The following is a 27,782-nucleotide window of genomic DNA, read 5'->3' as shown; positions in this document are numbered from 1 at the left end:
AAGATGGGTTTCCTAATTTTCAACTAAAATTTGCTGATAATTAGTCTACTTAGAAATTAATAAAAGACAGAGTGAGTAATGATTACAAAGAGTTCTCTTTTTCTACTGCCTACTTAAAACATTTACTCAATACTTACTATGTGCCAGGCATTGTGCTTTATCAGCAATATCTCCTTTAAATATTAGAAAGACCTCATGAGGAAAGCACTTGTATTTTCTTCTTTTCCTGATGTGAAAAACAACTGAAGATTCGAGAGAGGAAGGGACTAAGTCCTGTGAGGACTAAGATTCAAACTGAGGGTTTTTTACTTCAGAGCTGAAGGTTTGACTATTGCTTGATAATACTATGAAAGCATTACTTATGATAATAAAAGATTGAGTGTACCAGGCATTTATTAATGTAACTTTCAATGAAGATAGATTTTGTAGTCACAGAAAACCACTTTACACTCATACCAGCACTTATAGGTGTGCTACAATTTTGAAAGTACATCTTGAAGTACTTAAGAACAATATGTATTTGAATTTTGGTTTTGCCATTAAAAGAGAAATAATTATGTTTTTCAGAATGCTAACTCCTGAATTTACTTCATATCTTAACGTATAGAACCAAATTTGTTTTACCTCTGCTAATGAGCTAGGTTTTGGCATAAAATTATGTATTGGGGCAAGATCATCTCTCTAGGCATATGTATGTAGAAAACTATTTGTGTTTTTTTTTTAAAGAAATTTACAGAATACTAGATATGGGTAATAGTTCCACCTTAAGAAAAGATTGTCTTTTCAAATCCTTATAAGTATTGTTTTTAATTAATGAATTCCAGTTGCATTTCCTCAACTTTATATAACAGAGAGGTAAAAGACTCTAAGAAAGTTGATTTTGAGTCAATCATGCCAAAGTTATTAATAATAAAAAAATAGCCCAATTGAGTGTTGACCTGTGAACCAGGAGGTCACGGTTCAATTCCCTATCAGGGCACATGCCTGGTTTGCAGGCTCCATCCCAGTCCCTGCAGGAGGTAGCTGATCAATGATTCTCTGTCAACATTGATGTTTCTATCTCTCTCCGTCTCCCTTCCTCTCTGAGATCAATAAAAATATATTAAAAAAAACTAAATTTCAAAAGAAAAATTAGGGCAGGAACTTGATCCTAGAATACTGGGCCAATTATTAGAAGATCATTTTTAAAAGCTCCTTGGGGCCTCAATAATAATGTCTGCCACATATTTCCCCTAAGCTTAATTTTTTTTGTTAAGTTCACAGCTTTTAATACATAAACTTTATGCCATAGGAGCTGTCAAAGTTCCCAGAAGTTGTGTAATACCCATAAATGATCCAAATTACTGTTCTAGAAGTTAGAACAGTACCTCATCCTACTCATTCTCATCTGCCACCTTCATCCATCCTTGTTTGCTTCTCAGAATAAAAAAAGAAATTATTTAGTTTACAAAGTAATTGTGGTACAAGTCTTTATTTTACAGCCAACCATTGCCACCTGCCACCCACTGACAATATCATAGTTCTGTAAACCTTCAGTTGTCTGAAGGTGTCTATTTCTTCATCTCCTACCTCTACCTTGGTTCAGGTTTTCACTCTACCTCTCTCTGCTTCCTATTCAGTAGCTGTAAAATGTCTGGGGCAAAAGCATCCTGACCGGAATCTTCCGAGAAGCTTAGATGATTTTTAAAAATATATATTTTACTGATTTTTTACAGAGAGAAAGGGAGACAGACAGTTAGAAACATCGATGAGATAGAAACATCAATCAGCCGCCTCCTGCACACCTCCTACTGGGTATGTGCCCGCAATCAAGGCACATGCCCTTGACCGGGATCGAACCTGGAACCCTTGAGTCCACAGGCCAACGCTCTATTCACTGAGCCAAACCGGTTAGGGCTCACATGATTTTTATCTTTATTTTGCCTCACGTGTATTTGGCACTGCAGACCTAATGAAGGCTTTTACATCGGTTCCTTATTTGAGCGTCAAAACGCTGCTTTTAGTAGGATACTCATTGATTCAACAACTATTTATTGATCATCTGCTTTGTGCCAAGCACTGTCCTAGGCACTCGAAATACAGCAGGGAACAAAACGGAGGGGGAGCGGGGGTTCCAGCGCTTCTGAAACTTTCATTTTAGCGGGGAGGTGTACAGGAGGTGAGAGGGGAGGGGTAGGTCGTGTAGCGCCAGGTCGGTGAACCAAGGAATTTTGGCTTTTATTTGGGTTGAAATGGAAAGCCGGCGGAGGGTCTGGCAGTTTTATCTGTCATTTTACAAATGGCAGAAGTAGTGGCTACTTCTCAGTAAGTGCACCCCTATGGAGGAACTGCAATATAGGTGCTCAAGGGGGTGAAAAATTCACAGGAGGTAGGCGTTAACTCGGGGACACTAGCCCAGAGATTCGAGAGAGCAGAAATGAAGAGGGACACGACAAATGAAGATTAATCCAAAAGGAAGCACACTTGTTTACAATGAAATACGCAAAAAGATACGCCAAGGAATAGCTGGTGCTCAGTTCAGACTCTTGTCACCGAAAAGGAAGCAAATCTAGGTGAGGCAAGCTGAGCGCTAAACCCACTCGGATGCTGGTGCGCCCCGCCCGGTACCGAGCCGGCCCTGAGCGTGACCCCGCCCCTGGCCACGCCCTGCCCGCTGCTCCCCGCACGGGTTGGCTACGGCGGGGGCGGTGGCCACGGCCCGGAAGTGCCGCTGACGTGTCCCCCGCCGCGCTCGGAATTGTGGGCCACTTGGCTAATGGCGTCGGCGAATCTGTGGGGTTTGGGGAACCGGCGCTGAAGCTAGTGACGACCCGTGTGGCTGGGCCCCGCGGCAGCGGGAGGGACCTGCCCGCATAGTGGGCTCCTCGGCCGGAGCCGGCGGGGCCTAGCGGGGCGGGCGACTGCAGGGACAACGCGGAGAGGAGACGGGGGAGTTGCGAGGAGGCTGCCGGAGGCACTCGGGCTGGCTCCGGTGGGCAGTCCAGGCCCAGTGGAGTCCCCGCGGAGCCCCAGAGGCGGGCGGTGGGAGGGCCGGAGGTGCCTGCGGGGAGTTGCCTGTCGCCCCCGGGAGCTGACAGTGCCGGAGTTCGTTTGCGCCTCTCGGAAATTGGCTCGGAACTTGGTGGATCATGTCCAGCACCAACAGCCCCGAAGCGGTCAAGAAGCTGCTGGAGAATATGCAGAGCGACTTGAGGGCCCTGTCCTTGGAGTGCAAGAAGAAATTCCCACCTGTCAAGGAGGTAAGCTTCGGGCCACGTCGGGAGAGGGCGCGGGGAGCCTGGCCGTTCCTCTCAGACCCGGTCCTTCCCAGCCATCGGACAGCCCGGTCTAATTTTCATTTGGCCTTTCCCTGTCCAGATTTGCGAGTCGGTGGGTTGTTCCACAAACGCTTTTAATCGTTTCCTTGGGAGAGGTCTGAGGCACTTTTGATTTCCTCTGCTCTCCTGTGCTCGGGAGTGAGAAATGAAGTTCGCGGTGTGAGCCGATTCAGCCCTTTCGGGCCTCGCCTTTTCCAAACTCGGAAAAGCCAAGCCAGAGTTGAAAAAATTTGTTTGTTGCTTCTAAAAGCTCATATTCATCGTGTGGTGAAATCTGTGCTCCTCACCTTTATAGTATATATCACTCCATTGGAAGTAGCTTTTCTTGTCATGTTGTCATGTAGCTTAACTCTGTATCAATTCATGAAGTGTTATTATATTGTCCAGATACACCTAACTTAGGACATGTATTGAAGACCCACAGTAACCATGTTAAACCTTGTTATGAGCAATACTAAAGTGGGACGTTTGTGCTAGGAATACCTCTTTTTTTATTGTTTAAAGTATTAGGAATACATCTTAACCTCTCTGAACTTCAGTTTTATTTCAGATGTAAAATAGGGTTAAAGGGTGGATTGATTAGATTACGATAGGAAAGTTGTCACAGCAAAAAGGGTATTATTAAAGAGGCTCATATTATTAAATACATCTATACAAATTAAATTCTCTAAATACTTAATTGAAATTTTTAACACTTATTCATTATTGGCTCTTACTCTTAAGGTGCCATTTAATTTCTCTTAAACTTTTTTAAAACGCTGCTTAATTTATTTCCTCATTTCTGGAATAAGATATTTCAGTGATATTTTTGTCAAAGCAATTATTTTTATTTAATGTAGTATAGTATATCTGCAGTTTCATTTACTAATTGCCCTAAAAGTTCACCAAAGAATTTTGAAGTATTTTCAAAATTGTTTAAATGTTTTGCCTTTATTATTGTAAAGATTCTGTGGTTAGAACTTACCAAAAAACTTCAGATTTTAGGTTTCCAAGGAAACTTAACTAGTCTGCAAATGCTTTGGTCTCATCTTTAACAAACATCATCTAGTATTTCTTTAATAAAATGAGCAAATATTATTCAATGTTGGAAATCAAATGTACCACTTTTGGAAAGATGATGATCATTATGATATGTTTTATTTCAGATATTAAAAAATTTATTTTGATATTGCTTTTTATTTTTTCTATATCATCTTCTGTTGAAAGTAATAACTAATTTTAAAAATTAGGCTGTTCCCATTATAAGAAAATGCTCTTAAATGTCAAATCCTATTTTATAATTTTAACCATAATTTATAGAACTGACTTTATAAATTATGTAAAAACTGTGATTCTTCTGTACTTTAGGCTTCTAGTATGAGAATTCAGTTGCCACTTATTAAATCATTTCTATTGTAAAAGGCATTCAGAATTCCAAACAGATAACTTACAAAGTTCTAGAACTCAATTCATTTCTAATCTAGGAACTTTCAGTATAGCTCATTAGCTTTTTTACTTGAACACTGGCTAAAGAGATATTTAGTAATTGCACCTAGTCTTTGAGGTAATGACAAAAGTAAATGTTGTGATTATCTCTGATACATAATTGTATACATAGTGCATACTCTGTAAGAATTTGTTGAATGTAAGAACTTTGATTCCATAACTAATGATACTTCTAATATACTTAAGGCCCTCCTTTAGAAATTGAAAAATGACTGTTTCACAAGTTTAAAACAAGAGTGAAATAATTAGCCTAATAGTGATGATTTTTTAGGAGGTAGACTTGACTTTCAATATATATTTTGGTTGAATTAAAAGTTTCATGTAATTTAATACCAATGCCAAATTTTGGCTTTTGTTCTTTAAGGAACTGATAAGTTTTCAGTTTTATTTGGTGATTTTTATTTGGGGAGGGGTGTGTGATTGATAGACCCTCAGGCAAAACCTTTCTATGGTTAAAAAGCATTTTCATCCGCATACTAGTTCAATTGTTTACACTTCCCCAGTATCTTCACAATATTACCTGAAACTGTTTGTTCTGACTACTTATTAATCTGCTCAAGAACAGTGAACAGATTAATAATACAGGACAGTGCTAATTGCATATGTGCTTTGGAAGAGATGTATTCTTCCCCAATACTTGAAGTGAGGCACTCTATAGTTGGGCCACAGTGCTTGGCGCTATATATATTATCCTATCTAATAAAAGAGTAATATTCAAATTAACCATCACTCCGCTACACCCATCAGCCACGCCCACCAGCCAATCAGGAGCGAATATGCAAATAAACCCAACCAAGATGGCCTTCAGCCACAGAGAGCAGGAGGGAGGCTTGGGTTTCCCCGGCAATGGAGGAAGCCAAGCTTTCCGCCTGCCCTTGCTGGCCTAGGCCTCCATTCAAGGCTACAAAGTTTCAATGATAGAAGATACATAAATTCAAACAGAAATGGCAGCAGCCATGGAGCTGGAAAGAGCAGGAGGCTAGGGTTGCCCCCAGCAATGGAGGAAGCCAAGCTTTCCACACACCCTGGCCAGCCCAGGCCTCCACTTAAGGCTACAAAGTTTCAATTATAGAAGATACATAAATCCCAACAGAAATGGCTGCTGCCTTGGAGCAAGCAGAAGGCTTGGCTCCACTCCAGGCTACAAAGTTTCAATTGTAGAAGATAAATAAATCCCAGATCCCAGGGGTCACCAGAGGGTGTGGCCAGCCTGCAAACCATCACAAGCCCCTCGCCCAGGCCGCCCCACGCCCCAAGGGAAGCCCCACCCTGATCCAGGACACCCTTCAGAGCAAACCAGCTGGCCCCCACCCGGGCAGTCGGACATCCCTCGAGGGGTCCCAGATTGGAGAGGGTGCAGGCTGGGCTGAGGGACACCTCCCCCCCCTGCACGAATTTCGTTCACTGGGCCTCTAGTTGATTTCAGAAAGAAGAGAGGGAGAGAGAGACAGAAACATCAATAATGAGAATCATTGATCAGCTGCCTTCAGCACGCCCCCTACTGGTGATGGAGCTGGCAACCAGGGCATGTACCCTGACCAGGAATCAATTGAACCTTGACCTTCTGGGTCATAGGTCAGTGCTCAACTACTGAGCCATGCCGGTCAGGCAATCCTCCTATATAATAAAGAGGTAATATGCAAATTGACCATCACTCCCTCACAAAGATGGCTGCCTACGACCAGGTCGGCAGGGGGGTTAGTGAGGGACGACCAAACGACTGAACAGCAGGCTGCGTGGGGCGACCAGGCCAGTGGGGGGGGGGGGTGCTGTGAGGGGTGACAGGGGGGGCAGTTAGGGGCGACCAGGCCGGCAGAGGGGAGCAGTTAGGGGCAACCAGGCCGGCATGGGGGGCAGTAAGAGGCAACCAGGCCAGCGGGGGGAGACAGGAGTGACCAGGCTGGCGCGGGGGGGGGGGGGTGCAGTTGGGGGTGACCAGGCCAGCAGTTGGGGGCGATTAGGCTGGCAGAGGGGGACAGTTGAGGGCGACCAGGCCAGCAGGGGGGGTAGTAAGGGGTAACTAGGCTGACAGGGAGGGGGCAGTTGGGGGCGACCTGGCCAGCAGCAGGGGGGCAGTTAGGGGCGACCAGGCCGGCAGGGAGGGCAATTAGGGGCAATCAGGCTGGCAGAGGGGGGGGGCAGTTAGGGGCAACCAGGCCGGCACGCAGAGGCAGTGAGGGGCAATCAGGCCGGTGGTGGGGGGCAGTTAGGGGATACCAGGCAGGCAGGCAGGTGAGCAATTAGGAGCCAGTGGTCCTGGATTGTGAGAGGAATGTCCAACTGCCAGTTTAGGGCCTAAACTGGCAGTCGGACATCCCCCGAGGGATCCTGGATTGGAGAGGGTGCAGGCTGGGCAGAGGGGAGCCCCTGTGCATGAATTTTGTGCACCAAGCCTCTAGTGGTATATATTTTTAAATTGATAAGTTGAAATTTTTAAGATTTCAAATCTGATAGAAAAACAGAAGAAACGAATATTGATAAAGGATAGTGCCTTATTTACTGTTATTACTTATCTTTGGATTTTGTATGTAGTTTTCTCCATCTTAATTCTTTTCACTTATAAATATATACTTTGCATATTAGTTTTTATAGTGACTATAATTTTATTCTGTCATTTTCTAATGAGGGGAGTGGTTAAATAACTAATACATCCCTCCCTCTTTTTTTACACCTGCTTATTTTTCTTAGTCCTTAAAATATAAATTTTCATACCTCAGCAGTATAATTTTTTTTAGCGTAAGTATACTAGGTAATTTGTTTTGGAATATTTGTATGAAAAAATTTTTGTTTAAAAAATTTAAAGCTTTATAAAATTACTTCCATGTAATTGCTATTCAGTGACCTTCAGTGGCAGTGTCCTCTGAAACTTTGTTTATGTATTTAATGAGTAAAACCTTCTTAGTCATTTTCTATTTGCAGGCACCACTCTATAAACACAGATGAGAGGATCTAACTGAATATGGAAATGTGATCAAAGTTTGTAATACTTTTTTTTCTTAACATATTTTTATTGATTTCAGAGAGGAAGGGAGAGGGAGAGAGAGAGAGAAACATCAATGATGAGAATCATTGATTGGCTGCCTCCTGCATGCCCCCTATTGGGGATGGAGCCTGCAACCTGGGCATGTGCCCTTGACCACAGTCGAACCTGGGACCCTTCAGTCCTCATATTGATGTTTTATTCACTGAGACAAACCATAGGGCAGTGGTTCTCAACCTTTCTAATGCCGTGACCCTTTAATACAGTTCCTCATGTTGTGGTGACCCCCAACCATAAAATTATTTTCGTTGTTACTTCATAACTGTAATTTTGCAGTAGCAAAATTACAGTTATGAAGTAACAACGAAAATAATTTTATGGTTGGGGGTCACCACAGGTTGCGACCCACAGGTTGAGAACCGCTAGCAGGGTCGCCTAAGACCATCGGAAAACACAGATATTTATGTTATAATTCATTAATAGTAGCAAAATTACAGTTATGAAGTAGCAGCGAAAATAATTTTATGGTTGGGGGTCACCACAACATGAGGAACTGTATTAAAGGGTCGCGGCATTAGAAAGGTTGAGAACCACTGATTCTAGGGCATAGAGTTTGTAATTCTTTTTTTTTTTTTTTTAATTCTTTTTTTTTTTAAATATATTTTATTGATTTTCCACAGAGAGGAAGGAAGAGGGATAGAGAGCTAGAAACATCGATGAGAGAGAAACATGGATCAGCTGCCTCCTGCACACCTCCCACTGGGGATGTGCCCGCAACCAAGTTACGTGCCCTTGACCGGAATCGAACCCGGGACCCCTCAGTCCGCAGGCCAACGCTCTATCCACTGAGCCAAACCGGCCCTGGCTGTAATTCTTGAGTTGAGTGCTTCTTTATATGATGAAAAGGTAGTCAACAGAAGAAGGTTGTGGTGATGGTGTGGGTCATTCTGGGAAGAGAAAACAGCAAATGTTTGTGTTCCATGTAAAATAAATTTCATGGGAGCCATTAAAACTTTTAAAGCTATTAAAATAGAGGGAGTGTATGATCAAATTCATTTAGTAACTTTACTATAACAGTATTGGAAGAATTAGAGAGGATTGAGAATGAGGCAGAGAGCAGATTTTTAAAAGTGATGATTGCTTGCACTGAGGTTAACAGTGGAGGTAGACAGGAAGTTGCTTGCATTGTGGTAAACATGGGTAAAAGAGAGAGTATGGATTAAAAAGAGATTTACCTGGTATAATTACCAGGGCATAGTGACCTTTGCATATGTAGAAAGAGAAATCTATGATGCCTCTCCGATTTCTAGCTTGGGAAACTGAGTGGGTAACTAAAAGAAGGAATATAGGAGGAAATGTTTTGGAGGAAAATGAGTAGTCATGAATATATTAAGTTTAAGATTTATGTGTGACATTCATGTGGAACTGACCAGTAGGTATTTGAAAATATGGCTTGTTACTTAAGAGGGAGGCCTAGAATTTCAGATTTAGGAGTATCAATTTGTACATGACAGTAGAAGCCATAAGAGTAGATAAGATGGGCCAGGAAGAGTGTGTAAATGAGAGCATTAAGACTAAAGAAGGAGCCAAAACCGGTTTGGCTCAGTGGAAGAGCGTCAGCCTGCGGACTGAAAGGTCCCAGGTTCGATTCCGGTCAAGGGCATGTAACTTGGTTGCGGGCACATCCCCAGTAGGAGGTGTGCAAGAGGCAGCTGATCGATGTTTCTCTCTCATCGATGTTTCTGACTATCTATCACTCTTCCTTCCTCTCTGTAAAAAATCAATAAAATATATTAAAAAAAAAAAAAAAAGAAAGACTAAAGAAGGAACTTTGGGAAACAAAAGCATTAAAGGGAAAGAGGCATCTGGGCAGGCTAAGGTTAAGGATTTGGGAGAGAAAGGGAATACTTGCTAGAGTAAGGTCCCTGAGATAGCTGGAGTTTTAGGGCTATAAGTGTATGAACTAGCTTTCAGTCTGAGATAGAACATTCTCTACTGCCAGAGGAAGGGAAAAGGAAAACATGGGTTCGAATGTGATAAATTTGTATGAGGGTCATAGTAGAGAGAGGAAGTTGTGGACAGTTTGACCTGTGACCTCTATTTTCTTGGTAAGATAGGGAAACAAGCTTGTTGCTGTGATTCATTAGTGACGGAAGAAGTAATGGGTAGGAAGTTTGAGAGGAGCTTTGGATCACATTGGCAAAGTGGAGGAGAAATTGATTGGAATATGTCTTGGCAGGGAGAATGGTTGAGTGATGATAGATCATAAGATCTAGATTGTATTCCCAAAGAAGGAAATTCAATAAAACTTTGATTGATTGGAAGAAGATGGATGGGTTAAGCGGCTAGCAGTAGCAATTTAATCGAAGAGCAGTGGATTTGGGGAGTGAGAGAATTAGAAGGATAGGGGTTGGGACAATAGTGGGACATTGGATTTTAGAATACCAAGTAGTATTACACTAGAGGATGATGAGGTCCAGGGAGTGGGTGGTAGAAGAGCAAAGGGAATGAAAGTCATTTGAGGTGAGGGTCAGAATTATGTTTTTTGGTGGATTTTTTTTCTTTTTTAATGAAGTAGATTTGGTAAGCGTATAAATAATAAAGTACAAATAGTCTTCCTTGGCTGGGCTTTTTTTCCTCTTTCCCATTCAGGTCTGATAAAAGTTGGTTGGCAGGGATTTTTGCCTTAAAAAAAGGTTCTGTGATAGAGTTCCTTAGTGTCCAGTGTTAGCTAGCTGAGGGGGACATTTGGTGAAAAAGATGTCTTCAACTTACCATAACAGGATTCTCCCCTTAGTCAACTATTTGGGTACTGAGGCCCAAGTCAGTTTGCTCTTCTGGTAGGGAGAAGATCTCATTTTCAGTACCTTATGACAGTGAAGAATGAGGGTTGGATAATGTTCTTTTTTTTTCCCATGTAGGTTTAAATTTTATTCAGATTCTTGGAGGAAGAGAAAAACATTAGTTATTGAACTGTTCAAATCCCAACATAAACCCATTTTACCTATGATGGAATTGAATTCGCTCAGTTTATAAATGACAGAGCAAGGATTAAACCAGAATTTAAACCCAGAGATGCAACCCAGACACCTTGCCCTATTTCTGTTCCTCCATGCTGCCTCTTCAGGTTGAAATTATGTTGAACAAAGGGGGGAAAAAAAGTCTCATAGTGAAATTACATGGTTCCAGTTACGAGTTATTGGTTCACTTAAGTCAACTTTTGATGTCCTGCTTGCTCCCAGGCTATCAGTTCAGAAAGACTCTCTGATCTGTTCCCATGAGGTGTAGTCCAAGATGGTCTTCTCATGGGTCCTGCTTTAATCCAGTTGATATCTTCACAACTTTCATTTTTGCCTTCTCTTGCAGTTGGCATCCATCCATACAGTTATACTGATAGACCTGCAATCACTGTGTCCATACATTGGTAATTTTTCTCTCACTTGATACTTTAGCTTAAACATTTTCTATATGTACAAGTCTTTCTTATTATTATTTCAATGAATGCATTATCTTTCATCAGAGTCCATGCACCATAATTTACTTAACAACTTCCAGAATACTTGCTTCCAGTTTCTCTCTGCTGGTATTGATAATGTTGGTAATTAACATCTTCACTCACAGGTTTGTTTTTTTTTTTTTTCTTATGAGTTACTGACTCATAAAGGGAATAAAAGCCCTCGTATATTTTGAAAGTAACTACTGGAATCTGTGAAGCAGTATTTACATCTTCGAAAAATGGTTGTGTATAAGCTGCAAAATTCCCCCTTGTTGCCAGTAAGGGAGGAAGGTTTGGGACACAGACTTTATCACCGCTGTCTTTTGTAGAGACCTGTGAAAACTGTCCAGTGGCATTTGGACTGTCAAGTCCATTTAATTTATTGTTCCTCTTTTTTCTTCTTTTAAATATTATGTTAGAGGAGATGGAGGGCAAAGTTGTTCACTATTACATAGATAATTAGGGCTTCTTAATGCAAAATCCAGGAGGCAAGACAGAGTGACCCTCCTTCCACCCCACATCAGTCTCTTACAAGTCAGTGTTTTCATATATAACAGTACTGCTTGAATAACTACCCATTCAATTTAAAACTCAATCCCAAAGCAAAGAGAGAGCCATTTCTGTTTAAGTGCAGTACATCAGACACAGCAAATATGACACTCCAAAACAGAAAGGGCTATGAATAATTTCAACCACACTTAGAAATGTCTTCTTTTTTTTTAAATTGAGTTTATTGGGGAGGCATTGGTTAACAAACACATACAGGTTTCAAGTGAGGGCTAGATAGTGTTTACATGCTTACCGTATTTTTCCATGTATAATATGCTATTTTTTCTAAAATTGTTAGACTGAAAATCGAGGGGCGTCTTATACATAGAAGTCAGCCGAGGAGGGAGTTGTGAGAGTGCATAGCTGCCCATACCTTGTCAAACAGGCTTTCTCCAATCACAAGCCTTATTGTTACTGACATCAGCTGATGATATAATTGGAGGTGGAGGTGGAGAGTGTGCAGATACAACAGAGACCTGAGCGTTCTGAGCCCATAAAGATGTCAAAAAATAAAAAGATAAATACTGGTAACCTATTGTCTTACTCTGCAAAATTCAAACTGAATGTAATCAGCTATGCAAAAGAGCATGGAAATAGAGCTGCAGAGAGACAATTTGGACCCCCCCCTACTGAGTGTATGATCAGACAGTGGAGAAAACAGGAAGAACAACTCCTTAAGATGCCAAAAAAGAAGGCCTTAAGAGGAAAATCAGCAAAATGTTTAAAATACTGATTTCTTAATTTTGGGTTGGAAAAGTGGGGGGCGTCTTATACATGGGGTTGTCTTATACATGGAAAAATACGGTAATTGGGAGCTATTTTGGCTTAGTATTTTGTAATGTACTGTGGCTTTTTTTGTTGACTTTGGTCAGAGAAATTTGCTCATGTTAAAACCAATTGTGTTCTAGCCTATATAATAAAAGCCTAATATGCTAAATGTCCAGTCGACCAGTTATCCGTTCAATCAGTCAAAGCGTAACATGCTAATGATATGCTAAGGCTGCTCAGCCGCTTGCTATGATGTGCACTGACCACCAGGGGGCAGGCAGTCAACCAGTAGGTTAGCTTGCTGCTGGGGTCCAGCCGATTGGGACTGAGCAAGATGGGCCAGACACGCCCTGGAGCGCTCCCCTGGTCCCTCCCCAGCTGGCCAACCTCCTGCGTCCCTCCCCAGCTCCGATCATACACCGGTGGGATCCCTTGGCCTGGCTTGTGCCCTCTCGCAATCCGGGACCCCTTGGGGGATGTTGGCGAGCCAGTTTTGGCCAGATCCCGCAGGCCAGGCCGAGGGACCCCAATGGTGCATGAATTTGTGCACCAAGCCTCTAATATATATATATATACACACACATATATATATAGATATATAAAAATAATATAACAAAGAGATAACATGCAAATTGACCGTCATGCCCTCACAAGATGGCTGCCTACAGCCAGGCCGACAGGGGAGTTAGTGAGGGATGACCAAACAACTGAACAAGCAGGCTGCGTGGGGCAATCAGGCTGGCAGGGGGGTTAGTGAGGGATGACCAGACAACTGAACAAGCAGGCTGCGTGGGGCAATCAGGCTGGCAGGGGGGTTAGTGAGGGACGACCAAACGACTGAACAAGCAGGCTGCGTGGGGCGACCAGGCCGGCAGGGGGGTTAGTGAGGGACGACCTAAAAACTGAACAGAAGGCTGTGTGGGGCGACCAGGCCAGCAGGGGGGTTAGTGAGGGACGACCAAATGACTGAACAAGCAGGCTGCGTGGGGTGACCAGGCTGGCGAGGGGGCCATGAGGGGCAACCAGGCAGGCAGGGGCAGCAGTTGGAGCAACCAGGCCGGCAGGGGGGGCAGTTAGGGGCGACCAGGCCAGCAGAGGGGGGCATTTAGGGGCGACTAGGCTGGCAGGGTTGGCAGTAAGAGGCAACCAGGTCAGTGGGGGGCAGTTAGGGGTGACCAGGCCAGTGGTAGGGGGGTGCAGTTGGGGGTAACCAGGCTCGCAGGGGGGGCTGTGAGGGGCGATTAGGCTAGCAGGGAGGGCAGTGAGGGGCAACTAGGCTGGCGGGGGGGGGGGCAGTTGAGGGCGACTAGGCCAGCAGGGGAGGCAGGGGCGACCAGGTACCAGGTCAGCAGAGGGGGGCAGTTGGGGGCAACCAAGCTGGCAGGGGGGGGCAGTTAGGAGCAACCAGGCCAGCAGGGAGGGGCAATTGGGAGCAACCTGGCCAGTAGCGGGGGGCAGTTAGGGGTGATCAGGCCGGCATGCAGAGGCAGTGAGGGTCGATCAGGCTGGCAGGGGGGCAGTTAGGGGCGATCAGGCTGACAGGCTGTGAGCGAGTAGGAATCAGCAGTCCAGCATTGTGAGAGGGATGTCCGACCGCCAGTTTAGACCAAACCCGTGATCGGGCCTAAACTGGCAGTCGGACATCCCCCAAGGGGTCTTGGATTGCAAAGTATGCAGGCTGGGCTGAGGGGACCCCCCCTCCGTGCACGAATTTCATGCACTGGGCCTCTAGTGTGTGTGTGTGTGTGTATGTATACACACACGTATATATATGTTTAAAAAACATAACATAGGAGCTTTTAGTGAAGGGAAGTAGCATTTAATTTTTATATCTACATAAGTGGGATAAAATGTTACAGGTACAAACCATAGAGAGCCCACTATTAAAAAGTTGCTATAAAAAAAAAGTAATGGAAGAAATGGTTTCTGTCACTGCTTATGGTTCTGTAAGAGTACCATAAATCAGAAGAACTTGCACTATAAATCTACAGCTATTCTCAGTGCTTTTAGCAGTGATTTAATTTTAGTAAAACATTATTTTCCACATTAAATTAGTGTTACTTTGGTTCGTATTTAATTTGTGGACTTGTTGGCTTTGTAATTTAATAGCTATAAAAATGAGTTTAAATTTTATTTATACTAACTTAAATTTGTCAGTGACTTGGTAGGTCCATGAGAATTTTTATTTTTAAAAGATGTCCTTATACTACTCAATTTTGAGAATCACTAGTAGGGCTGGGTGTTGGGAACCATTGAATTGAGACAGAGGATAGATGCAGGACAAGACTGTAAATAGAGAAGTCTCACTTATCCACATCATATCTTGCTTATATTATTGCAAAAGCCTTCTAAATATTGCTGCCTGTTGAAACACCTGAAGATTTTAAAACCTCTTATGCCTGGATCCTACTGGCATTCATTCTGATTTAAGGAATGGGCATCAGGATTTTTTTAAGCTTCTAATATGCACGGCTCCAAATAATCAGAAAATCAATACTCTTTTCCTGAAGTAGTCCCTTTATTTTTATTTATTTTAAATAGTCCCTTTATTTTTACTATATTTTTCAGCAAGTAGTGATGGTCTTTTAATTTGGGACATTTCTACTTCTTAAAATATTTAAGTCCTAAGTGTAACCGTTAGGGCTCTTAGTTGTGAGCAATGAAATCTGACTCTGACTGATATAAATAGAAATGACATTGAGCGGCTCACAGCATTCGTAGAAGGCTGGATGGAGCCAGCCTTAAGAAAAAGTACAGGAACAAAGAGAGGCTAAGCAGCTAGAGTCACAGCACAACATGCCAGTGAGATCATTATTGCCGTCTCTGCTGAACAGTGACTGGGTGCCTCAGATTGCACTACTGGCCCCTTCATGCAACCACTGGTTCTGCTGCCATCACTGCTCTTGGAAAGTACATGTCATCTCCACTGTGGCCATCGTCAGAAAGAATTGTCTCTTGCTTTTCTGTGCCACTAGCTCCCATATGATAGTGTGTGAGTGAGGTAAGTGTGGGCTGCCAAAATATGTGGAAAAGCAAGCACATATCTGGCATTTTCCATTTTTAATGGTGGAACATAGCCTCTATCTTGCATCAAAACTCATGAAGTTGTGAATTCTTCAAATAAAAGCAAGGGCTTTACATGGTTGGAAGCCAACACAATGGCAAAGGTCTACACATAGTGTAGTCAACAATGTGTTATTTATTTTATGCATTAATTCACTGGTTCTCAAACAAAGAACCCAGAAGACATGGTGTTCTCCTGTAATTATTTTTAAACATTTAGAGCATGGTACCATTTGTTCTTTAGCAAGTAGTAAGAGGTAACAAAATACATGAGCAAGTAGCAAGCAAATTAATAGGGAAACTTGGACGTATAAGTATTTGTGTATTATTTTTAGAGGTGTGGAGACCAGAATAGGTAGAAAATAGGCATGCTTCTTTTTATTTTATTTTTTCTTTTAATCTTTATTGTTGAAAGTATTACATAGGTCCTCCTTTTTTCCCCATGGCATGTTTCTTGGTAGTTAAAATATTCTGAGTTTCTATGATGGAAGCTGTATATCAATATTTATGTTAAAATAGAAATATAATGTGGACCACAAGTATAATCCATAGATATAATTTTAAGTTGAATTTAAAAAGTAAAATCATCATTCATTTTAATAATATATATTATTTAACACAATATGTTAAAAATAATGTCACTTCAAAATTCAATATAAATATTTAAGGGATAGTTTATATTTTTTTTATCATACTAAGTCTTCAAAAATGTAGTGTGTTTTAAACTTAGAGCACAGCTTATTTCAGACTAGCCACATACAATGTGCTTAATAGTCACATGTAACCAATGCCTACCATATTGGACATCACAGTTCTGTGGCATTGCATAAAATGCCATCTGATCTCCAAGTACTAAACATACTTATGATGTAGTGTTTTAGACATTTCGTGAAAACTGAATGGGTGTTTAAAAAAATGTAACCTAAAAGTAATAAGTGCTTGGTTATCCATTCTCTCCTAATTCAAAACAGTTTTACTTGATATTGCAGTGTTCTGCCATTTTTATGGTGGGGAGGGAGGTGTGAAATGGGGAAGAGAAACCTAATTTTGTTTTTCTTTATTATTTTTTATTTTCTGAACACTGAAATCTGTGAGTAATTATAGGGTATTCCAGATGTGCCTTAAGGCAGAGAAAGCAACATGCTGTAGTGCAGAGCTTGCATGTGAATAATTAAATTAATCATATTTTATTACATTTTATCAAAGTTTTAAAAATAAAAATATAATAGTGACTGAGTCTGTGCTCGAGAGTTTATCTATCTTATATGATTTTCCCCCTAGATAATTCATGTTGAAAGTAAGTCTTTTGTTCTAATTATTTTTATTCTTGCAGGCTGCTGAATCAGGAATAATAAAAGTTAAAACAATAGCTGCACGAAACACCGAAATTTTGGCAGGTAATTTTTTGTATTAAAAATTCAATAATCAATGAAAAATTGACTAATAGAAGTAGAATATTAAAAAAAAAGTTTCTGTAGCATAAAGTTCTTAACTTATTAACTAACTGGGTTTCTCAGAGATGAATGCTATAAAATTCTCTGAAATAAAAAAATATAAAATTACTAACTCCTTAAAGGATTTTTCTTACTTATCTTTTCATTCTCCTCTACCTTTTGTCAATCACCTAAGACACACCTTACATATCCAATTAATATTTGTTGTCTTAAATGGAATGTTAGATTGTCTCTCAGTCCACCTTCTAAGATCTATTTTATCTTTAATATAAACAAGTCATAATGTAGTGTTATAATAAACCTAGTAGTACTATATGAGTTTTCAGTCCTGCGACTAAGGCATTATAGTTATGAAGAAAGAATGGGAGTGGGGTAGAGGAAAGAAAACAAGTGTTTTCTTACATTCTCGTCATTGAACCTGGTGTTCAAGAAGAGCTTTGAAGAGGTTTTTTGGGGGCACCATTTTGATATAGTCTACTTCTTTTTCTTTGGTGTCTTTCTGTTCTTACATCAGTAATGAACGTGGAAAAGAAAGAAACTGGTATTTTTGAAAATTGGTTACATGTCAGCTTTGTGCCACTCTGTCTTAAATAAGACAGTCTTATGGGGAAATATTTTTATTTTATAGTAGAGCAAGTTGAGATGTAAAGAGATTAAGTTACTTGCCTATGATCACATGATAAGTGATGGAAACAGATTCAAACCCAGGGTTATTCAGAGCCACCACATTCTTTCTGCTGCAGTGCCATGGTGTTGCGAGGTTTCCATACCAGCTACCCCTCCCCCGTGTTTCTACTTAATCATTGCTTACTTCACTGATCCTTCCTTCAATCTGCTTTCCAGTTCCAATAATGCTGTTGGTCTCAGCTAGTTATAGGAGAAAAGCAGTCCTATTAAGTTAATTTACACAAAGTCTAAATACTAGTAAGAATCTCTAACTCTCATAAATCTCTACATTTTTAAAAAAGGATACCAATAAATCTCTAATAGGTGGAATCTCAGAGTATTACAAAATGAAATGAAGACTTTGGGGACAGTTTAAGAATGGGAGGTGAGAGTAGGTTTCACATAGGCTTGCCAGCTTTGCTGCAAATTAGCCCTTAGGGTTAGTGCTCCTAAGTTACATCTGTTTCTCACAGCCTCTTCTCTGATTTTGAACATTCTGTCAAAACATCCAATAGTTTTATAACATTATTCACAGCATTGAATAATGCTCAGTGTGCATGTTGAGAAGGGGTGAAGTGAAGGGAAAAGGCAGAGGTATGTATTGTTGGATTCGGAGGGTGGGCAAGTGGATTTTGGAGATGCATGTTGGATAGATTAGTTACTGTGAGAAAATTAATGATTGAAGATAAATTATAACCTGGATATTTTTAAGTTGGAGACATCATAGATCAATCATATTAGAATATCATTATACATATTTACTTTTGCTACTGTCATTGCTGATATTATGGTAAGTTCTTAATTATTCTCCAATAATAGAAATTTACATTGGGTCTGTAATTGATGGAAGATATTTTAAAAAGAATGATTTCTTCAGAGGATCACTACCTGTTATAGAGTTGTATACCACGTAAAATATCTAATTAGTTAATCTTAAGGATGAGTAATAAAAATTTTCTCAGTCTGTATGAGTTTAGTATATAAGTAAACTATTAATTTCATCCTAATACACTTAGCTTTATCTAAATCAAGGTAGATCAAATCTTTATGCCCATACAATTAATCATTCATGCTTTAATACTCATAGTATCCAAAGCTATGTACCTGAGGAGTTATTTAAACTTTTTCCTGTTGTTTTTTTTTTTTTTACCAAGTATTTATAACAATTGATACTTTAAATTTTATAGATTTTTTTAGACCACTGTCATCTTGAAAAAAAATAAAAAAATAAAAGGCTCTTAAGAACAAAAAGAGTTTAAATTTGTCAATATGTAGTTTCTAAACTACTTAGTTCAGAGAACAGTTAATACTGAGAGAAAAATTTAGTTGATTTTTTTTTTAATTTCCTGAGAAATATTTGCTTCTCTATAGTGCTAGAGACTATAGGTTACTATGTTTGTGCTGTAATGGATGTTAAAGATACATAATTGAGGCATCTTAAATGAGGTGAGATACTGAATTCTCAGATCTTTGCATATTCAGAAAACATAATGGTTTGCTATAAAAATCAGAACCTTGAGTTAGGATCAGTCTGATTAGTGATACTCAGTATAAATTTCTAGCCAAATTTAGTTTTCTTAGATTTATTTTCCAAGGGAAGGTTATTTACATTGCAGAATAAATCTTTGCTTTACATCTCCCCTTCTTTTAAGCATCCTCCTTTAATGTTTATTTTTCTTTGTTTTCACTGCTGTCATGAATGCTGACATAAGTGGGAATGCTATGCCAGGTAATGTCAGCATTGATTCAAATATACAGATCATTTTCTCAAAATTTTCTTTTTCTTTTAAAAACAAAACTCTGTAAATGAGAGATAGCAACATAAAATTTTTCATTTACAAGGCCAAATGCCTTAATCTTATATTTGACTACCATATGTTACAAATTGTTTTTATTATCCCATCTTAAAATATACTTGAAATTGACTGAGAAGGCATATGCTGTACACAAAGTACGTAAACAGAGAATCTGCTTTTTGAATAAATATATTACAGGAAATCAATGAAGTTGTGATGTCTTTTAAAACTATATTTAACACCTACATAAAACTATAGGATTACATCTACCCATAGCTGCTTTCAGCTACTGTCAGATACATGTAGAATTTTACACAGATAATTATTATGTACTAGGAGCCCAGTGCACAAATTCGTGCACCTTGAAAGGAGTTGTGGGCCGAGGCTGCCGTGGGCACAGGGGCGGGTCTCGGCCCATCTTCCACGCCCCTGCCTGGCCTCTCCTGCTGCGGCCCCTGGTCTGCCAGCAGCCCCACTCCTGCCGCTGCCGCTCCCACACGCTGACGGCACCAGCCCCCTCGCACCATTTATGGCGTGGAGCAGTTGGGGCTGGCGCCAGCAGCGGGTGTGAACGGGGTCAGTGCTGTCAGTGGGTACGAGCAGTGGCTGCTGCCCCAATCACCCCTCAGGAGCAGGGGGAGGTGGAGAAGTCCTGAGGGGCAATTGGGGCCGGCGCTGGGCACCGGCAGTGGGTGTGAGCGACAGCTCTGGTGCCTGCAGCGGGGGCGAGCAGGGCCAGTGCCGGGACAGCAGCATACGGGAACAAATAATTTTCAGTAACCACCAGAGGCTTGCCCTGATGACAGTGACTGGCGCCCCCACTCACCTGCTCCACCATCCCACCACGGCCGACACCTGGCATGTTCTGCACTCTGTCGCCTGCTACTGACACCTGTCATGTTCCACGTGTGCCCTCTGGTGGTCAGTGCACGTCTCATAGCGACCGGTTGTTCAGTTGTTCCACCATTTGGTCTATTTGCATATTAGCTTTTTATTATATAGGATGATTTGTGTTCTTTTCTCACATAGATTCCCTCACCTTTTTCATTTCTACATGATCTTATTACTAAAAGGTCTCTAAGTAATTTAAGTAAATATACTTTGTAATTTTTCCCCAATGTTAAAAAGTAAATTATCTGCTGATTTTATTTAGTATATTCTGTCTTATCAATACATGTACCTGTGATATTTCATAAACATTTATAGACTATATCATACAACATATTCTTAGTAGGAATAATTATGTAAGAATCACCACGTGTGATACAAAGATGGTTAATATAATTTACCTATAATCTATATGGAAATATAAGAAATATATTTGAATATATTTGAACCATGCTGTTTAGCTTACCTGCATTTGAAGTCCTTTGACAGAAATTTTCCCTTCCAGATGACATACTCCCTGTGAGGTCAGGATCAATATCTTACTCTTCCTTATATTGCTAGTAGGTAGTACATTATTTGTGAAGTAGTAAGCCCTCATTAAATGCAGATATGTGTCTAGTATGTTTTTCTACTTCTCTGTAATTTTCCATTATGATGATTTGAGTACATTTTGTCTTATTTAATTCATGTCAGCCAGATAACAGAGTAATGAAGGAGACAGACCCTAAATAGAGAATTCTAATAATATGTGGTAAATGCCAAGATGGTAGTATAGATAGGCTTGTTATGGAAAAAGGGAAGGCACTTAGTCCATCCTGGGAATGTGAAGGTGAGTCTTGAAGCCTGAAAAAGAGATAGCCAGGCAAATAAGTTATAGAAGAGGAAAGTAAAGGAAATTACTTATATACATGAGGTATAAAACATCTTGGTCTATTTAGATACACTGTTCAGGTATTACCATTGTGTGATATCCTGAGCAGCTTGAAAGAGTTTGAATCAGGGAAGTGAGACATTAATATCTACACTAATAAAAGAGAAACATGCAAATTGACCATACCTCCGCTACGCCTATAAGCCATGCCCACCAGCTAATCTGGAGCGAGTATGCAAATTAACCCAACCAAGATGGCTGCGACCACGGAGCGAGCAGGAGGCTTGGGTTTCCCCGGCAATGGAGGAAGCCAAGCGTCCCGCAGCCCTAGCCTGCCCAGGCCTACACTCAAGGCTACAAAGTTTCAATTATAGAAGATAAATAAATCCCAACAAAAATGGTGGCAGCCACAGAGCTGGAGAGAACAGGAGGCTTGAGTTGCCCCCGGCGATGGAGGAAGCCAAGCTTCCCGCAGCCCTGGCTTGCCCTGGCCTCCGCTCAAGGCTACAAAGTTTCAATTATAGAAGATAAATAAATCCCAGATACCAGGGCCTCCCCTTGGGTTGCCAGGGCACGTGGCCGGCCTGCAAAACATCACAGGCCCCTTGCCCAGGCTGCCCCATGCACCAAGGGAACCCCCACCCTGATCCGGGACACCCTTCAGGACAAACCAGCTGGCCCCTACCCTTGCACCAGGCCTCTATCCTCCTATCTTATAAAAGAGTAATATGCAAATTGACTGTCACTCCAACACACAAGACCGCTGCCCCCATGTGGACACAAGATGGCCGCCACAAGATGGCCAGCGGGGGAGGGCAGTTGGGAGGGACCAGGCCTGCAAGGGAGGGCACTTGGGGGCAATCAAGCCTGCAGGGGAGGGCAGTTAGGGGTGACAAGGCCAGCAGAGGAGGGAAGTTGGGGGCAACCTGGCCTGCAGGAAAGGGCAGTTAGGGGTGACCAGGCCTGCAGGGGAGGGCATTTAGGGGCAATCAGGCTGGCAGGGGAGCAGTTAGGCATCAATCAGGCTGGCAGGGGAGTGGTTAGGGGGTGATCAGGCTGGCAGGCAGAAGCAGTTAGGGGCAATCAGGAAGGAAGGCAGGCAGGCGAGCAGTTGGGAGCCAGCAGTCCTGGATTGTGAGAGGGATGTCTGACTGCCCTGGTAGGAACGGGCCTAAATGGGCAGTCAGACATCCTTCGAGGGGTCCCAGATTGGAGTTGGTGCAGGCTGGGCTGAGGGACACACCTCCTCCCCCCCGTGCACAAATTTCATGCACCGGGCCTCTAGTCTTATATAATAAAAGGCTAATATGTAAATCAACTGAACAGCAGAACGACCGGTTGCTATGACGTGCACTGACTACCAGGGGTCAGACGCTCAATGCAGGAGTTGCCCCCTGGTGGTCAGTGCACTCCCACGGGGGGGTGCCTCTCAGCCAGAAGCCGGGCTCATGGCTGGCGAGCACAGCGGTGCTGGCAGGAGTCTCTCTCACCTCCGCAACAGCGCTAGACCCCTCAGCGGACATGCCCCGAGGGGTCCCAGGCTGTGAGAGGACGCAGGCCGGTTTGAGGGCCCCCGCCCAGTGCACGAATGTCGTGCACCAGGCCTCTAGTTTTTATATAAATTACTCTGACAGCAATTCAGAAGATAAGTTTCAATGTACCATCAGTAAGGCAGAGGTCTGTTGGTAGGCTATTCCTATAATCTAGGCTAGAAGACACAGGTGGCTGTAACTAATGCCATGCTCACAATTTGACCTAATGGGCCAGAGTTTCTTTACAATATAGTGTGTTCTTATTTATTATATTTCCTTGGGTGTTTTTTTTTTACTTTGAAAAATTTTAATTTTTATCCTACTTTTTATTATATTATACTTTTCTTTCATGCCATTTTTTGTCATTTTTTTATGTTGTTCTATAATTTAGTAAGTAATTATAGCTTACTTAACCATTCCTCTATGGTAGGCATATTTTAGTATTTAGAAGTCTTTAAAGATTAATTTCTAGAAATGAAATTAATAAACTAAAGGGTATGAACATGTTCTTGGAATTTGTCACCACACTGCTTTCTACAAAGATAAAACTTGATGCATTTACCAATACATGTGAGTATTTTTAAAACATCCTTGCCAGATTATTATTATTATTATATTTTTTACTAAATCTTTATTGTTCAGATTATTACATTTGTTCCTCTTTTTTCCCCCCATAGCTCCCATCCACCCGGTTCCCACCCCACCCTTACCTCCCACCCCACTGTCCTCATCCATAGGTGTACGATTTTTGTTCAGTCTCTTCCCGCACCCCGCACATCCCTTTCCCCCTGAGAATTGTCAGTCCACTCCCTTTCTATGCCCCTGATTCTATTATATTCACCAGTTTATTCTGTTCATCAGATTTTTTATTAACTTGTTGATAGATATGTATTTGTTGTTCATAATTTTTATCTTTACCTTTTTCTTCTTCTTCCTCTTCTTAAAGAATACCTTTCAGCATTTCATATAATACTGGTTTGGTGGTGATGAACTCCTTTAGATTTTCTTGTCTGTGAAGCTCTTTATCTGACCTTCAATTCTGAATGATAGCTTTGCTGGGTAGAGTAATTTTGGTTGTGGGTTCTTGCTATTCATCACTTTGAGTATTTCTTGCCACTCCCTTCTGGCCTGCATAGTTTCTGTTGAGAAGTCAGCTGACAGTCGTATGGTTGCTCCCTTGTAGGTAACTAACTGTTTTTCTCTCGCTGCTTTTAATATTCTCTCTTTGTCTTTTGCTCTTGGCATTTTAATTATGATGTGTCTTGGTGTGGTCCTCTTTGGATTCCTTTTGTTTGGGGTTCTGTGCGCTTCCTGGACTTGTAAGTCTATTTCTTTCACCAGGTGGGGGAAGTTTTCTGTCATTATTTCTTCCAAAAGGTTTACAGTATCTTGCTCTCTCTCTTCTTCTGACACCCCCATAATTTTGATGTTGGTACGCTTGAATTTGTCCCAGAGGCTCCTTACACTATCTTCATATTTTTGGATTCTTTTTTCTTTTTGCCTTTCCGGTTGGGTGTTTTTTGCTTCTTTGTATTTCAAATCTTTGACTTGATTCTTGCGATCCTCTAGTCTTCTGTTGGATCTCTGTATATTATTCTTTATTTCAGTCAGTGTATGCTTAATTTCTAGTTGGTCCTTTTTCATATCCTCAAGGGTCTTGCTAAATTTATCGGCCTTTTCTAGAAAATTCTTGAAAAACCTTATAACTGTGGTTTTGAACTCTATATCCAGTCGTTTGCTTTCCTCCGTTTCTTTCATTTGTGACCTGTTTCTTTGTCTCCGCATTTTGGCTGCTTCCCTGAGTTGTTAGAGTGGCTTTGTGTGCTAGGTGTCCTATAGGGCCCAGTGGCTCAGCCTCCCCAGTTACCTGAGGTGGACACTCTTGGTGCACCCCTTTGGGGGCTGTGTGCACAGTCTTGCTGTAGTTAAGTCTTTATTGTTGTTGGTATCACTGGGAGGATTTGACCTCCAGGCCAATTGGCTGTGAGTATCAGCTGTGTCTACGCTGGGAGAACTTATGTGCTGGAGACACCCTTATGAGACAAGACTTGCAAAAGCCTCTGCGCTCAGCTTGGATGGGGCGGAGTCTCAGGGTGGAGCAAACAGCAATGGCTTCTGGGGCGGGATCTCAGGGCGGAGCAGACAGCATTGGTTTCCCGTTAGCCCTGCCCTAATAGGCCCCTGTGTCTCAGTATCCGGTGGTAATTGCTGCAAGCACCTCTGAGAGAAAGCCGCCCTCGAGTTTCGCCCGCTGCCAGACAGTCCAGTTTCTCTCTGAATGAGTCTGGGTCCCCAGAGTCTGGCCCGGAACTGGAGTTCAGAGCAGTCAGGAGCTTTTGTCTCCCTCCCGATTGAGAAAGCCAGCCGCGTATTCAGTTGCCTGCCCCCTCCACGTGCGCGCCTCGGTACCTCTACCTTCTGCAACTCCTGTGAGTCTCAGTGTGCTTTTCTCTTTCCTTCTAGTTGTAGAATTTTTACTCAGCCAGCCTTCCTGTGGTTCAGGATGATGTCCGTTTTGTCTTTTAGTTGTAGTTTTGAAATTGTTGTGCAAGGCAGCAGTTTAGGTGTTTATGCCGCCTTCTTGGTTTCTCTCCAGATTATTATTTTTATTTTATTATTTATTTATTTATTTATTTAATATATTTTTATTGATTTGAGAGAAGAAGGGGGGGAGAGAGAGAGAGAGAGAGAGAGATAGAAACATCAATGATGAGAGAGAATCATTGATCAGCTGCCTCCTGCACAGCCCCTACTGTGGATGAGCCCACAACCTGGGCATGTGCCCTTGACCAGAATCGAGCCCAGGACCCTACAGTCCACAGGCCGACGCTCTATCCCCTGAGCCAAACCAGCTAGGGCAAGATTATTATTTAAAAAAAATATTTTTGGTAATTGAACAGGAAGATGACTTCTCATTTTAATTGATATTTCTCTTTAATATTATACATTTTTCTTTGAATATATTCTATTTTATTTTACATTTATTTTAAGTTTTTGTATCATCAAATTTTTGAGGTATTTATATAGTAAAAATATTAAATTCCCATCATGTGTATATTTTCTGCAAGTCATCTACCTTTTAATTTTTTAATTAGATTCTTTTTATTTTTACATAATCTAATTTTCTGATTTGTTGCTCTCTGCTTAGGAAGCCCTTCTCCTATCACATAGTTTCTATTTTTTTCTAGTTTTTCTACAGTTAGATTTTTTTTTCTTAATAATATACGGGATTACACGAGGACCTAGATTTTACTTTCTTTTGCAAAATTACTAATTGTAGCTACATCATTTGTTGAATAATCCTTTTTTTTTCAATAATGTACTTTTAATATGAGAATCTCCATGCTTTTATTTGTCTTTCAGTTCTTGAATTATTTAAAACATTTTTAGGCCTTTTGAACCATTAAATTTTTTTTTTAATGTTTGGAATATCAGTCTTTTCCCTAAGTAGATTTTAAGGGTTTTGAGGATAACAATTGTTTCCACATCACATTTTATTTCTTTCATAAGAATTACAATTTGTTATTTAATGAACATTAAAGTTCATTATAATAAAACTTTTATTAGTCCCTATTAGTGTTATTCATAGTGGGGTATCCTAGTTTAATTCTTTTTTTCCAGGATAAAAACTGCAATTATGCAGTGAAACTCCTCAGAGCAAGGAAACCCCTAGGATATGGGGACCTGCTGGACCTCTTTCAGGTGTGTGAAAGTGCATCATTTGATCTCATAGTTATAAAATTTGGACATAAAATATATTTATTAAACATACAGTGTTATTCAGTCAAAGGAGTTATGCCTATTAAGGGACTTAGGTAGAAAATAATATTTTTTAGCCCCCAAAAAGCTATCTTTAAAATGGAAATTGAAATAGAGAATTTTGATTAAAAAGAGTTGACCTTTTCCTTTTTTCCTGGGCTGATAAAAAAATGGTTAAATCGAGTTAGATGTTCTTTATATTGCAGGACAGGGTTTTTTCCCATGTGATTTTCAGAGTTTATACCCTTAAAATTTTTATATAAAACTACACTTAAATAGTATGTCATTAAAATTATTGTATACAAAAGGAGAGTAGTTATTCTCTCATATAGAAGAGTAAGATTTTCTGCTTCTTAGGTCAGCTATCACTTTTAAAAGAAAAAAATCAGTAGCTTTTTCTCCCCCTGATCATTATCATACTGCATTGCGATCTGTATATGAGGAATATGTTTTTGTTTTTGTTTTCATATTATGCTTCAAGAGACAGAATAGATCAATAGATTTATTTTTTTTGTTGATCATCTGTTCTGTGTAATATAGAAACTTCCCTTTTGACCATTATATTGTCATATAAAGTGGGAGGAACCAAAAAGTGGGAAGGAGACAAGAGATATTTGATTACTTTGATTTATATTAAAAGGAAATTTTAAAAAATTATTTTTATTACTATGTTAAGTTTATCTCAGCTTGATAGACTTGGATAACTGTGACTGACATGGATTAACCATTTCATTATAATTCACCTTATTTTATTCATTCGAAGATGCCGTTTTTTCACAGTTTAATATTCTCCAAATTGGCATGCATCATACAATTGATGGCATCTAAGAATCACTGTAGGCCAGGTTGTGTTATAGTTGTTTATTTTCAGTGCATATGTGCACGTATTTATAGTAGTTCTTATTAGCACATCTGTTATGTGCATTGTTATCACATTAAGTTTAATTGCCATGTAAAATGTCACCTTAGTATTGTACACAAACTTTCTGTTAATGTCTTATGGTAAGTAAGCACCAGCATCAAAACATGGGTGTTATTAAGATCTGACAATAATGAAGTACTCTGTCAATAAATGAGGCATCCCCAATGCTCTTGATGGCCTAGATGCTAGAGGATGAAATTGTAAGGAAAACTTTAAGTGATTAGTTAGCACTGTAT

General features: G+C 40.8%; 1 protein-coding gene across 4 annotated transcripts in view; it reads left to right on the top strand.

Moving 5' to 3' along the window:
• The first annotated feature begins 2,726 nt into the window (after positions 1 to 2,726).
• The window catches only part of MON2 (MON2 homolog, regulator of endosome-to-Golgi trafficking), a 125,608-nt gene continuing 100,552 nt past the window's right edge, over positions 2,727 to 27,782 (top strand). For 2 of the 4 annotated variants that reach the window (XM_080659850.1, XM_080659849.1), the window contains exons 1-2: positions 2,727 to 3,239; positions 16,992 to 17,055. In XM_080659850.1, the coding sequence (XP_080515976.1) occupies positions 3,129 to 3,239; positions 16,992 to 17,055 (175 nt within the window). In that variant the 5' untranslated portion in view covers positions 2,727 to 3,128. Of the gene's footprint in view, positions 3,240 to 16,991; positions 17,056 to 19,466; positions 19,508 to 26,486; positions 26,568 to 27,782 lie in introns of those variants that run through there. The other 2 variants (XM_080659851.1, XM_080659852.1) reach the window with 2 other exon arrangements.

This window comes from Plecotus auritus, assembly GCF_963455305.1.
Source record: "Plecotus auritus genome assembly, chromosome: 3".
Classification (NCBI taxonomy): Eukaryota; Metazoa; Chordata; class Mammalia; order Chiroptera; family Vespertilionidae; genus Plecotus; species Plecotus auritus.
The sequence above is the reverse complement of the archived record's forward strand: the minus strand, read 5'-3'. Positions and strand labels throughout refer to the sequence as shown.